At 32.9% G+C, this 15,739-nt stretch overlaps 1 protein-coding gene and 1 long non-coding RNA gene across 2 annotated transcripts; one reads left to right on the forward strand and one right to left on the reverse strand.

Annotated features, from left to right (window-relative positions):
- The first annotated feature begins 355 nt into the window (after window positions 1-355).
- LOC125205412 (probable carboxylesterase 17) lies at window positions 356-1,801 on the forward strand. The gene has a single exon (XM_048104319.1). The coding sequence runs from the start codon at window positions 508-510 to the stop codon at window positions 1,507-1,509; it is 1,002 nt and encodes a 333-aa protein (XP_047960276.1). The 5' UTR covers window positions 356-507; the 3' UTR covers window positions 1,510-1,801.
- A 4,651-nt stretch (window positions 1,802-6,452) lies between these two features.
- LOC125204449 lies at window positions 6,453-7,470 on the reverse strand. Its single transcript, XR_007173573.1, has 3 exons — window positions 7,330-7,470; window positions 7,156-7,252; window positions 6,453-6,636 (listed from the first exon to the last, which is right to left on the reverse strand). It is a non-coding gene; the product is annotated as an uncharacterized LOC125204449 (long non-coding RNA).
- Between the last annotated feature and the right edge of the window lie 8,269 nt (window positions 7,471-15,739).

The following is a 15,739-nucleotide window of genomic DNA, read 5'->3' on the forward strand; positions in this document are numbered from 1 at the left end:
ATATTAGAATATTTATTAAAGATAAATATAGATTTTGAATAAGAAAAGAGCATAAAGAACGGCGGTGACAGGTCATGCGGGCTTCTGCTGTGTAAGAAGAGATGTTTACCACTGGACCAAGTATGATACTTAATGGGTATATCTAAATACATTATAATCACAAATTTTGGGGGTAAGTGGTACCCCTGTTCCCATGTGGCTCCGCCACTAGGATAGTATGTTAAATTTAGTTTGAAATACTATAAAATGAAATTTCATGCGATAATATAAGATTTACCGAAAGTAATACTACTACAATGAGATAACAAGACCAATAATTGTATCACGACTCACATATATGTCCCACTTCCATTCTTATCTCTTCTTCCATTGACTTGCCTCCCTATAAATACAACCTATTTCAACTCCGATTTTGCCCTAAACAAACAACACTTCAATTCCACATCTATCTCCATATATACTCCACAAAACACACACCCACAGATACACAACTGTACACATATTCCAATGGCTGCGATGACAATGGAGCCAAATCTGAGCAGCCACCAAATGAGAGGCAAAGCTTCCCAACACAAACTCCAAGTAGTTGAGGAAATTGAGGGCCTCATCAAGGTATACAACAACGGCCACGTGGAGCGCCCCGATATCGTGCCAAGTGTCGGGTGCTCATTGGCCCCTGACCTCGGGGTCACGTGCCGTGACGCAACCATCGACACGTACACCAATCTCTGGGCACGCATCTACGCCCCAACCGCCGCCAACAAACTGCCCTTGCTCCTCTACTTCCACGGCGGCGGATTCTGCGTCGGCGCCGCATCCTGGGCCTGCTACCACGACTTCCTCGCCAGCCTCGCCGCCAGAGCCTCCTGCGCCGTCGTCTCCGTCAACTACAGGCTGGCGCCGGAGCACCCCCTCCCCGCCGCCTACGACGACGGCGTCAAGGCGGCGATCTGGGCCAAGCAGCAGGAATTCTCCGGCGGGAGCGAGTGGTGGGCCGGGAAATGCGATTTCTCTCGAATCTTCCTCGCCGGCGACAGCGCCGGCGCGAACATCGCCTACAATGTGGGGCTGAGGGTGGCGAATTCGATCGGAGTCGGAGCGATCAAGGGCTTGGTGATGATACAGCCGTTTTTCGGGGGCGAGGCGAGGACGCGGTCGGAGGTGTGCGCGGCGCAGCCGCCGCGGTCGGCGCTGACGCTGGCGGCGTCGGACGCGTACTGGCGGATGGCGCTGCCGGCGGGGGCTGGCCGCGACCACCCGTGGTGCAATGCGGGATCGGCGGCGGAGCTGCGGCGGGCGGGGGCGGCGGTGATGGTGTGCGTGGCGGAGGCGGACATATTGAGGGATCGGAATCTGGAATTTTCCGGCGGGTTGGCGAGGGAAGGGGTGAGGGTGGAGCAAGTGGTGAGTAAAGGCGTTGGGCATGCGTTTCAGATTCTGGATAAGTCGCATTTGGCCAAAACGCGCCTTCACGAGTTGTTGTCTCATGTCCAACATTTTGTTGGTTGATGATGTTAAGTGGAATTTATCATCGGCCATGTCACTTTTTTTTTCTTTCTTTTTTTAAATGTTTTTTATTTTTGAGTTGTGTAATTACTAGTACTACTAATTAGTGTTCAACAAGATATGATGAAGTAGTTAGAATTTATTCCCGAGTTTAGTGTTGGCAAAGCTTTGTGTTTATGCACCCTCCATTTGGGGCATAGTGGAAGAAGCCTTTTAAGAAATGACAAATACTGTCACTCTACTCTCCTACACTATTAATCATATAATTCATGTGTCCCATCATGATTGTTCTTTATTCTTTCCTTCTAGGATTATATATGGATTTCGTATTAGTCTATGTTTATGATATTAACAAAATGTACTTTATAAAATACATATATAGACTGAGAATATGATAATGATAGCATATGTTTATGCATAATCTATTTTATAGATTCATGAAGAGAAATACGGGGGGTGCTGGCTCCATCTCTCATCAACAGCACAAAATATTTATCTCTCTTGCAATTTCAAGTCGCTGCCAAAATCTAGCTCCGACCACCGTTGTCCCATTTCTTCACTTGATAGATCATCCAATCTTCATGGAAGTAGAATATTAAGTAGAAGCTTGGAGATTATTCCGAGGTTGAGATCTTGCTCAATTAAGGTAAATCTTCGTTATAATCTGCATATTCTATCCGCTAGATTCGAAGTTGAAGGAATTTTCCCCTTCTTCATCACATTGATGAGTTTAGTTCTATTTTGCTTAACTCAAGATTAAAGTACATAATTTAAGGATGGAATTAGCATGGAGTACTTGTTTTGTATTTTGGAGATTCTTTAATTCTATGCACAAATTGGAAGTTCATGAAATTCCAAATCACCTTTTTATATAGGGGAAAATGTTAGTACTATTATTTTTGCTATAGAAATGTGTTTGAAACTGGAAACTATAAAAAGGAATTGATGAAAATAGAAAAGGCACCATGTTCTGTCAGCAGATTGCGATGCTCATTTGACTGACTAAGCGACCTCTGTTTTAGCATATTTTCTGATACAATATAGTTTTAGGTGTCTTCTGCCTCGTCACTAAAATTCATTTCAAACGAATTTATTAGTATGATTTTTCTATTACAATTGGTTCGTATATTTGATGGAGTATTATAAAGGTGTTAAAATCTAAGAAAATGGTGTATGATGTTATGACATCGAACTGATACGTGACATCACATGATGTGTATGTGGATATTGACTATGCATGTGGCTGGATTATGAACACTTATGTGAATGATTCATAGCATATATGTATAGCTGTTTGTTATGGGTGCTGAGTAGATGAATCGAGTTATTATGATAAATAGATGAAGAAACTTAGTATTTCTAATTTACATACTTTATGCTGCCAAAATTGTTCGGTTTGTCGTTGATCGGGCAAGGGATATTAAATCTGACAAAATACCTTTAAGGATATATCTACTTGAAAATTTTAACTTAGATTGATCACAGACAATTAAATAATTTTGATTATGAACTATACAAGTTTTAATATAAAATTAGTTAAATAAAAGATGTAGAGACTAATTAAGGTAGTTTTACTTTTGTCTTATTTTAAATGAAGTATTTCTTATTCGCCAGTGAGCTTTTATGTAATGCTATTATTTTGTGAATTAAATGAAAAGAAAATAAAACATAGAAAAATATTTTTTTTTTCATTTTAAAAAATATAATCAAATAGAATTAAATATTTAAGAATAAAAATGTGTCACCTGAATACTTACGGCAAATGGAGTCTGCTAAGTCATGATTTACTAAAAGGGAACTTTGGGTATCTCAAGATTTTGATAACCTCTATTGTTAATATTAATCTGCTTGATTCATATTTCACTGAAAGATTGTGATTCAGAAAATTATAATAATGAGTGTAAAATAAAAATATTCCAATAGCACAATTATTATTTTATTTTATTGATAAATATGATGTGTGCTTGAGCTTTGACTCGATGGCGAGCTAAGAGCCCAATAATACAAACGAAAAGTCAGCACAACTATTATTTCTTGACCAACCTTCACCACAAACATGATGAATATACCAAACACTTACCAAAAACCAACTATTGAGGTGTAGGAGAGATTTGGAGCAAATTAACGGCAGCATATGCGGACAACGCAAATACTTTCACATGTTGGTTACCTAGTATAATAGTTTTGTCTGTAATTACTTTTGAGGCCACAACTTCTTCGCAGTCACGAATATGGTCAGTCCCACCAAGAGCTAGATCATACGAGGCCGTTTCATACTCTTTTATTTCCACTTCGCCTAGGGCACTTTTGAATGACATTATGACCAAGTCATACGACGACTTACATTTTCCAAGTGCATTTTTCCCATTGGAATCTGTTTTGGTCTCCTTCAATAGAGTTTTGATATGGTCGAGCGTAGTGTTCGACTTTGTGATTCCTAATTTTATAATTTCGATGGAGAGTTCATATAAGTTTTTCGCGGATGCCACTCTTGGTTCGGCTTGAAGACCATTCTCGCACGCTGTGACGCTTATCAATTTTCCGCTAGCGCATACTTTCTTGATCAAGGGTGGTGGAGAGGCGGCTTGGGGTGTTGAGGAAAGGAGTAAAATGACGGATATGAAGATGATTGAAGCAATTGAAGAAGACATCGTTGTTGTTGATTTTTGTCTAAGGTGAGTTAGCTAGGTTATATAGTTTTGTTGGGAGTGATAATTTTGTAATAATGGGGTAAGTATTGATTGGTTCTTTCTCTTGTAAAAAGTTTGCATATGATTTATTTTAGGGAAATGAATTTTAGATATAATATCATATGCCTTAATACACTTATTTTTTTTCCCATATTCGAACCAATCATTAAATATAAAATTAATGGAAATCAAATTTTCTTTTTAAAATATCACTTAATGCAGAGTCATAATACTTAATTATTTTACATATTTAAAATAGCATTATATGGATTTGTAAGGTTGTAAATTCTGGGAATCTTAAATGATAGTAGTAGTACTTAAATGATTTTCATAATCAAAGAGTAATTATTTGATTTAGTTATCGAATAAATTAGATGGTAAAAAAATCTATACATATAATCTGATTATAATTTATTAATATACTACTAGTATATACTACTATAGTACCTATGTAGGATTAGGTAAGAAAAATCAAATAGCATACAAAATCACATTTCTAATTTATGTATCCATGATATAAATCTTGCACAATCACGTACGATATCGGTTTTACAATCCTTTATTCTTTTGTTATTTCAGGGTAATTTATAATTTTGTTTATGGCAAATTAGTTTCAATTGATATATACCAAAATTTCAATTTCTGATAAAAAAATTTACTGTGAGAAGTGAGAACCCTTGTTCATTGAAATGTACATCTGAATTTATATACCAGTGCCAACTATTGTTGCAATCATTTATAAATTTATTGAGTCACTAAAAGACCGACATGAATTCGGTCGTTAACCCTATTCCAAGCTTTTGATAATCTCTATTGTTAGCCTAAATTTTGTTTTAATTCATATCTCATTTGAAAGTCGTAATCTTGAGTATATACATTACGATTGGGAAAGTCATAATCTTGATTAATAAAATATAGTAGTAATTACTTCAATAGGGGAGTGATCAATTGCTAACTCATCATTTAATTGCTAACTATAACTAATTTAAGGCCACATGATTTCAAAAAACGTGTGGTCTACAATTTGCCACGTGTAATTTTCGTTTTTATTAATTAAATCGAATTTTTTTAAAAAAAACGCCAAATTAGGGTTTTGGATGAAAATGTCAATATAGTGTTTCGAAAATATCAACACAATGCTTTGAGAATGTCAACACAAATTTAGGATTGACATTGTATATGCTTTATATTGACATATTATCTTAGCTTCATTGACATTAACCTGTGTACAAAAAATACGAAAATTCTAGATTTTTTTTTTCAAATTTTGACGTCGGAACATATGCATGTAGTATATCGTTGGAATCCTTATAAAATTATCTTTAATTTGATATATGTTATATGAATTTAAAGTTTTGGGATTTCTTTTAAAAGTTAGTTATAACTAACTTGACATTAATACCCTTATTGATTTTTATTGGAATTAATCCTATAGCCTTATTGACGTTTTTTGTTGATCGTATTGACATTTTGTGGTTAATGATCTAGGCATTTAATTTGAATATCTAATGGCTATTATTGAGTTGTAGTTAGCAATTAAGCATTGAGTTAGCAATATAACACTCCCCTTACTTCATATATCTCTTAAAATCATAAAAGTAAAGAGTCTCTTAAAAATAGCTCAAAATCATAAATGCATTTCACCCATTCGTATTATTACATTGCAGTAATAATAATTACTCCTACTACTTCTTGCAACAAAATTGCTCAACTGGGCCTTTTGGGCTAGAATGATACTACAAATCAGTCCAAGGAAAGCCCGATTCAGTTAATGGGCTCTAAATTTTAATCAAGTGTTGGATTATCTTAATTACACGCAGATAAATCGTTTCCTAAATCGTCATTGCCTGGCCCACTACATAACTTTCCTAACGTCGATTGGGTTTGGGGCGTCACGTTATTAGGAGAATCAAATACTCCTACTTTTAGTTTTATGAGTATTAGTATTTGCTAGTACTAAAACTTTATAAATGCAAAGTAGGAATTGGTAAGTAAGAGGAATGATGTGCCATGTGAGCTTTTAATAAAACTAGTATCACGTCTGTGCTATGCATAGATTAATATATTTTTTAAATATTAATTTTTTATTTTAAATTAATTAAATAAAATTAGAATCAATATTAATAATGGACAATATGAGTAACAATTTTAGTTATATGAGAATAAAAAATCTATACAAATCAATATTGAAGCATAATAAATTTGAAACAAATCACAAAATATAATATTTAAACATTAAATCATGGAGTAGGAAGATAAAAATCTATCATAATAAAGAAACCATAATAGATAATTACTCATCATTTTAAAAACTTCTTTATGCACTACATTAACTTTAAAATTAAAATCAACCTCATTATTATAAACTAAAATCCTCAATTCTTCACAACTCGTAAAATAACTCAATTGTCATCTTTAAAGCCGACCGTCTCACCTAAAACTACAATAAAATAAGAAACAAAATCAATTTGCAATGCACAAAATCAATAATCAATATGTATAGATACTTTCGCCTAACAATTTGTATAGTTTTCAATAAAATCAAACACAAATTAAATTATACGTTAAATTTACCAACTGAATAATCCTTCCATATAACTCAAGCTACTTATATATATGTAAATAAAAAAAATTAGCCATTTTAATTTCAACATAATTTTTTTTAACATGGATCAACTACGTTTGCTTGTTAAAGATATGAGATGAGAAAATAAAGTGTTTTTAGAAAAGCATTTTTGAAATTTGTATTGCAATGCAATGCAAGGTGATAAAGAAATTCCACAACTTTTGGAGGGAAAATCAAGATAATCAATTTCATCGACACACGTTTCAAAAGAAAAACAACAATAATTAAGAACTACAGAGAAAAAAACAACTCAAAATTATCATCCATCACACAACAAAGATTTCACAACACACAAAAATCTCAAAGAAAAAGAAACCAAAGTTTGTTATGTACCATAATCTTGTTCTATCGTCATTGGGAATATGATTAAATGCATCCTCCATGGCAAATTTAAGCTCGGCCACTGTAGCGTTTCTCGCCACATGAAGACCTGCAAGATTAGAATTTTATGTTGTTTAACCCCACGAAAAAATAGAATCAAAAAAGGGTCAATTTTTTCATAATTACTGAATGAAGAGCCGTCCAAACAGAGAGATTGAGAAACTGCTGCACCGGAAGCCTTCGGTAGGTGGGAGACCAGTTGTAAAGGGGAAAAGGGATACAAATGCTTTTTAAAATATTTTCATTTGTAACTGTCCCACTATCTTCATTTGTAGCTGCCCCACTCATTCCACACAGGCTTTTATAAATCACACGATTTTAGCTACCCTTTAATTATATATTTTTAATTTAATACTCCCTCCGTTCCACAGTAATAGAGTCATTTCGTTTTCTGCACTCGTTTTGGAAAAATAATAGTATTAAATAGTTAAAGCGGAGAGAAAGTAATGTAAGACAGAGAATAATGTAGGGAAGAGTCTTAGCAACAATATTCTCTCTCTTACTTTACTTTTTCCTAATTTTAAATATTTATAGTTATTTTTTCAAAATAAGTACGCAAAATGAAATGATTCTACTACTATGGAACGATGAGAGTATAATTTTTTAAATTAAATGACATTTTTGTAAATTTTTTCAAAACTCCCTTTATATATATTGTATAGATAACAAATTAAGTTTTGATTTTTATGAATTTTATGAAATTAAAATTTTCAATATTTTAATGTGTTAAAATCAAACTAAATAATAAATTGAAATGAATAATACTAAACATACGTTAAACAAAGTGGTGCTCACATTCGTCACGTAATATATCATACGTTAAACAAAGTGGTGCTCACATTCGTCACGTAATATATCATTCGTCTAGTAAGATACTATATGCAATGTAGGAATAATTATGGCGCATGTGCAATGAGGGGAGAAATCGGGAAATGAGTCATGACAGATACTATATCATTGGAGTAAAATAGTTAATTTATTTATTTTTAGTTTACTATACAACCAATTGTCTACTCATATATAGTACTAGTATATAATTACGTTTCTAATTTATGTAACCATGATAGATAGCTCCTCACTCAGTCACGCAGAATTTACAAAATCCTTCCAACCATTTTTATGGCAAGTTAGTTTCAATCGATTTACCAATTTTAAATATTTGACAAAAAAAAGTTTTACTGCGAAGCCCTTGTTTAGAGTAAACTATTGTTGGTTGTTGCAATCAAATAAGAAGATGATATATTTGGATTATTTATTATCCGCCTCAATTATTCTTAAATCAAATACTCTATGAAATTAAATATTCCACTTCGAGTCTAGAGTAGTGGATTTTCAAAAACACAAAAAATAGATAAAATAGTTAACATTAAGATTATTTTTATATAGTAATATTAAGTTTTTAATGAAATATTAGTATAATGGGATAGTAGAATGTCATTGTCAAGTACTGTATATTTACCAAAATAGAATAAAAAACGAATTTTAATGATGAACACTACAAAATTCTAATTTAAGACCTATAATAGTGAGTAGAGAAAGTGTATCAGTGTATCCGTCAGAAAATCTTTTAGGATATAGAGGAGAGATCAGAGAAGGGTCCAATATCATATTGCACCCTTCACAAACTTAGATATATAGAAATGATATTGCACCCTTCACAAATACTATCTGATCTCTCCTCTCCAATTAATAGTCACTCTTTGACCGGACACGGGTTTTAAGAAATGTAAAAAAAAGTTGGTTGACAAAGTTAATGGAATGTGAGACCAGGGACGGAACCAGAAATACAAATTAGCCGGTGCTGAAATTTAATAAAATAATTATTAATATTTAATATTATATATATTATAGTTGTTTAATTTTATTTATTATTCTGATGGATTTGTAAATAATATGCAATCAAATTTAGAAGAAAATGATACCCCTATTTTGTTTGAAATATTAAAACAAGCAACCATAAATGTTGAGAAATGAAAAATTAATTTGAATGAGGTATTAGATCGAAATACATTTATAAAAAGAGGTATTAGAATAAAAACTAATTTATCTGTTGTAATTTTGTTATTTGGTTTTTAATTTGATGTTATGTATTTCAAATAGTAAGTTATTCGAATAACTGTTTTTAATTTTGATGTTAGTATAATTTAGGTGAATCCAATTAAATATAATAAGGCATTAATTAAATAAAGCCATTTAATTATTTTAGTAAAATAAAGTAATTAATCTTAAAACCAATTTGGTTCATTAACTTTTCAAATCATTTGATATTGGGGTCATTTGACTAAATTAATCAAAATTCAAAACCCATTTAAAAGCCCAATTGATCAAAACCTAAAAAAACGAGCGCCGCCGCATCTTCTTGTTCCTCCCTCTGGTAAGAGCTACTCCCATCTGGATTCCCCTCCACTCCGCATCTGCATATTTTTCTTTCTTCTACGCTGATGCAGTTGTGGAGGTCTTTCTCTAATCTCATAATACAAATAAAAAATTAAATCTTTCATAAACATAAATGGGTCCGGCTCCAGCCAAGGCCCCCCTGGAGCGGTGGCTTGGCCAACGCTGTCTTCGTCCTTGTGTGAGACCCACATTTTATATTGGTTTTAAAATAAAATATGAATTAAGTGAGTTAGTAGAATGTGAGACTTACTTACTATTTATGGTAAAAATAAAGTGTGACAATTATTGAGGGATAGACCGAAATGGAAAAGAGTTACAATTAATTGGGGACGGAGGGAGTATTAGTTTTGATTATGGATGATACAAGTTTTAATACAAAATTTGTTAAATGGAAGAGACGTAGACTAATTAGGCTAGTATTACTTTCATCCCATTCTAAATGAAGTATTTCTTGTTCATTGATGAGTTTTTATGTAATATTTTTTTTTATTTAAGTGAAAAGAAAATTAAATATAAAAAAATATATTTTCACTTTAGAGCATAAATATAGCAATTAGAATGATATATTAAAAAGAAAAATATGTCACTCGTAATTGGGATAAATGGAGTATATGTTAATTCACCATTTACAAAAAGGGAAATTTGGGTATCTCGAGATTTTAATAAGCTCTATTGTTAATAAATTAATTATGTTTAATTCATATTTCAATAATTGTGATTGTAAAAAATTGTAAATACTCAAAATAATTATTATTTTACTTTTGTAATAAATATGAAGTGCGTTGAAGCCATTATTCGATGTCGGGCTAAGTGCCCAAACGTACAAACGAACCAGATTCATACAATTATTATTTCTTGACCAATCTTCACCACAAAGATGATGAATATACTAATACTAATACCAAAAACCAACTATTGAGGTGAAGGAGAAGCAGGATCTTAATCGTTAGTGAGCAAATCATGTTAGAATAATTAAGTGAACAATTACATAAAACTCTCTATGATGATTAACCGAGAACAACGGAGAAGAAGCATAAATGGTAGAGCGGAAGCGTACCTTGATCCATAACGAATTTAACGGCGGAATTGTTTTGAATCGGCTATGGATCTTCCAAACGATCATAGACATTCTTTGCAATAGTCAGGCGAGAAAATACAGAGATATCGAATGTTTTTCTGACGTCTGGGGACCATAACCGTAACTTATATTTATAGAAAATATAAGTTCCTTTATTTTCTAATTGGTCCCTCAACAAATAAAAAATCTCAAATTGGTATCTACACTTATTTCCATAACAAATAAATACACTTTAGTCCAAACTTTAATATTTCTTGGATCACTTTATATTGGACAACTGAAAGTTAGCAATACACATTAAATTAGTCATGTGGAAGCCCAAATTTCTAACAATCTCCCACTTGGGCAACACATGACACCGAATAAATGTGTACAAACCGAATGAGCATTCAAATATGCTATCACATAGTGTATTCCCAAACAATCTTATTATCAACCATATCAACATAGGACTAAAGAGGTAGTCACCATATTTTTTCATGATTAAACCCATCAGTAATCACATATGCAAATATAATCAACAACAGATCAATTATGGAGTGTAGCATGGAAATTTCATGCAATGTGATCATACATGCATATTTTCAACTAGTCCTCCCAAATCCTAAGTGAGATCAAACCAAAACCAAATTAAAAAAGTAATGGACAAAACACAATACTTTATTTCTGAGAGAATAACATGAGTTTATAACTCCATGTTCAAAACAAAATATAGAGTAATAACCAAAACTACTCCCACTGAACGGAAGTTCCCTTAAACAACATAACACACATTTGAGCTTCATGCCCATAAAAGACCTTGGGTGATAGTCCCTTAATGAACGGATTTGTCATCATCAAATCCGTTCCCTTATGCTCTATATGTATTTGTCCATTCCAAACCCTTTATTTAACAACCAGGAAGCTCCTGTTGTTTTAGAATATAATACTGCAGAGTTATTGTCACAACATAACTTAAGTGGTCTTTCAATACTTTAACAATACGCAGCCTCGTGACAAAAATTTTTGCAGTCATATTCAATTACTAGATGCCCCAAAATAAGTTACGAATTTTGTTGTCACAGTAGAAGTAGCTACAAGTGTTTGCTCAGCACTTCTCCACGAAATGGCTCTACAGCCAACAGACATACGTAACTTAAAAATGGATCTTTTACTATATTGGCATCTAACAAAATCAGAATCAGTGAATGCCTAATGATCTCTCCAAATGATCTTATTTTTCTTTACATGAGCATGTAATGTTTAGTTCTGTGTAAATATCTCATATAAGCCGTTTTGCTGCTTCCTAATGATCCATACCGGATTACTGAGATATCTGTCCAACATATTAACAATATAAACCAAATTGGGTCTAATACTTACTTGAGTACACATTAGGCTCCAAATCGCCGAAGCATATGGAACCTTGTGCATTTTCTATATCTCAAGATTTATCTTAGGGCATTGAATGAGATTAGGTTTATCTCCCTTAGCCATAGAGGTATTTCTTTACTTGCAATTATGCATCTCAAATACTTTAGACACTTTCTATATCTCTTTTGTGACAATCGAAAATTATTTCTTTCGATTCCAAATACAAAAGAGGCTTCCCCAAGATCTTTCATCTCAAATTTCTTCGAGAGAAAATTCTTGGTGTTGTGCACCATTTCCTTATTATTAATGACAATCAATATAAGATGCATTTGCTCCCACTGAACTTATGATACGCACAACCATTAATGACATTCTTTCTTAATCCAAATGAAAGAACTACTTCATAAAATCTGTGGTACCATTGACGAGAGTCTTGGTTGAGGTTGATTTGACGAGAGTCTTGGTTGAGGTTGTTGAGGTTGATTTCAGATGATCTCATCAACATGAGATTGAATGTTTACAACATTACCATATTGAGGTTCTTGATCTGCTTCTTCTTCAATGGTATGAATTGATCCATGAACATTGTCAGAAGCAGTATTAGGTGTCAAAGCAGACTCATTCTCAAAAGTAATGTCCCTTATTACATTCTTCCCACCAAACTCAACAATCTCAAGGGATACTATATTTCTCGTCCCCAAATTAGTTCCTTTTGTGGGATCATAAAATTTAAAGAACCCCTAAATTCATCTGGATGACCAAAGTGCGAATATATGCTACAGTCTTTAATGTCTCTCCCTAAAGCGAATGCGACAAGGAAGAATGATAAATCATACTCTTTCACATATCTTTAAAAGTTCTATTTCGTCTTTCAGCTACACCACTCATGCTAGAAGATCCCGGCATGGTGTACTAAAGGACGATCCTACACTTTTCCAAATAGAAGACAAAAGGTCTTTGGCATTGTTCACCTGAGCAGTCATTTCTGTCATAGTATTCGCCACCACGGCCAGATTTGACTTTCTTAATGCCTTTGTTGAGTTGGAGCTCAACATCAGCCCTAAATATTTTGAATTTGTCTAAAGCCCCAGACTTTTTATAGATTAAATGTAGGTGCCCAAAACAAGAATATCCGCCTATGAATGATATAAAATATTGTTGATCATTCCAAGAAACCAAAGGGAATGAACCAAAAAGTCCGTATATATCAATTCTAAAATGTATAACTTTATTGGCACCTAATTTCTTATGTTTGGCATGCTTTCGTTGAACATACAAATCAAGTTCTAAAAGATAAGTGTATTCAATATAACATCTGACACAAGTCTCACAATCCTTTATTTGGAAATATAACTAAAACACTTGTGTCATAAATTAACCAAAATTTTATTATTTAATTTGCTTAGTCTCTTTTAATTCAACATGTAAAGCTTCTGAATATGAAGTAATTGAGCATACAAAGATTGTTATATGCACTTAAGCAAAACAGTGCTCACAATACTAGAATTATTTGAAGGAATAACATTACTATTTCTGAATGAACAAAATAAACCAAATTTGTCCAAAGCAGAAATAGAAACCAAATTATGTCTAAAGACAGTACAATGAAGTATCCTTCAAAACCAGAATAATTCCAGTCTTTAATAACAATCTACAATGCCCAATAGTCTCTACTTCCACCGATTTGTCATATTACACTTAGATGTATCTTTCACCAGCAATTGACTTTCGGCAGCTCAGACAGCATTGCATTGATAACCTTATATGAGTAGTAACACCAGAATCTACCCACTAAATAACATTAGGTACTAAAGCCAAATTAACTTCAGAACATACCAAAACAAGAATTGTAACTTCCTTTGCACGTCATGCATGACATTTGTCAAAATTCTTCCTTTTATATCCATGTCTACCACAAAGAAACAACTATCATTATCCTTATGTTGTTTCTTTTGTGATGAACCCTTATTCATAGCAGCATTCTCAATACACTTATTCTTAATGCCCTTTAGATTATATCTTGAGATAATGACCAAATGTGCAACACCAAATGCACAAACAAGTCTTTAGAATTCAAGTTTAAGTGAAGCAACGTGAGACATTTGCATAATGTGCTCCCTTATGTTGCCTTTACCCTTATATACTTTATTGAGATCAAGCATGCTTGCCTCAACCTTATCGTTTTTCGCAGACGTTCCTTAATTTTGTCAAGGTATTCACTGGCCTTAGTGATATACTCAAATGCAGTGCCTCGAAAGGCTTCTGGGATGCTAAACCCGATGATCAGTAGACTTACACAATTCGAGTATTCATACTTCTCATAGTTTCTCCTTTGATAAGAAGTACTATTTTCCGTAGGAGAAGTAGGTTGCTCAATCCTTAGCGCGTAATCCAGATCCATGCAACCCAGAGCAATCAAAATATAATCTTTGCAATCCTTAAAATATAAAGAAGTCTAGACAAGAGAGGTTACTTTTTCAACGTCTTGCTACGACTAATCTACTTTGAACATTAGTATAACATAAAGGAACATGAGATGCACCATAATTATTGAATTTAAAACTTTAATTAAATCTCAAAAGAATTTTTAAATCCCAATTAATTAGTCAATTAATTGAGAGACTTTATGTGAATTAATTATTCAAAATCCTTCTTTAATGACGTTTAAAAAAACGTACATAAAACACAATAAATTGAATCATTAATTCAATTCAATTGTACTTAAAAAGCATTAAATTGAATCATTAATCACAATTAATCATCCAAATAAATACTGTATATACGCATATAATAATAAGAATTGAATTATCAATTCCTAAACCAAATAAATGAGAATTATAAACATGAATTTAAAATTAAATTCCTGAACCAGAAGCGTGAATTATGCGTACGTAAACATAAAGAAGAATGACAATTCGATCAATAACCAAAGTTAGAATCTAAAGGCGTACAAATTATATACGCACACTTAATTTTGCAGCAGCTAAAAAAATGAATTCATCCATAATCATATACCTCATGGATTCTTAATAATCAAAATCAAATTGAAAAACGTGTGACGCACTATTTTTTAATACTAAATAAACATGCAAGTATATAGAGTGTATATAGTATAGCTAAAGGTCAGGACCGGATATCGAACATGGGGAAGGCAAACACGGACTGTCTATCTTCTATTAAGACTCAATTACTATTTGGAAAAAACGGAAGGTTTTGAAAACTAAAAACAATTGAAAACAAATAACTACTAAATGCAATTAAGACACAGAGATAAATGATAGAGATAAGGGAATTCCAGGGATGTGCGTTCACAGTTATGATTATACAAATTCCAAACTACAATACCCTAGCACAGTTATTACTTTGATAGGACGAGTCACCTAGCTTATGCTCATGCGATGCAAACGTTGATTACAAGATTAGGGTTGTCAATCCTAACACGTAACTCCAAAAAGCTCCTAAGACCTTTGAAAAATCCTCACTCTCAATTAACAGTGTCGTTTTAAGGGAACCTAACTTGTAGCGTCTACTAAGTGGACCTAACTCGCTAGAACTCTTTCACAAGTTATGAAGCAAGCTATATTAAATCATACACGATTGTGTCACTCAATCATGAAACATCAAGATTAACTTAGAGAAGAAACAAAGTAAAAACAAAACGGATATCAAATAGAAAATTGAAAATGTATAACAAAAGTCGTTACTAAC

The sequence above is a fragment of the Salvia hispanica genome, chromosome 2 (genome assembly GCF_023119035.1).
Source record: "Salvia hispanica cultivar TCC Black 2014 chromosome 2, UniMelb_Shisp_WGS_1.0, whole genome shotgun sequence".
Taxonomy (NCBI): Eukaryota; Viridiplantae; Streptophyta; class Magnoliopsida; order Lamiales; family Lamiaceae; genus Salvia; species Salvia hispanica.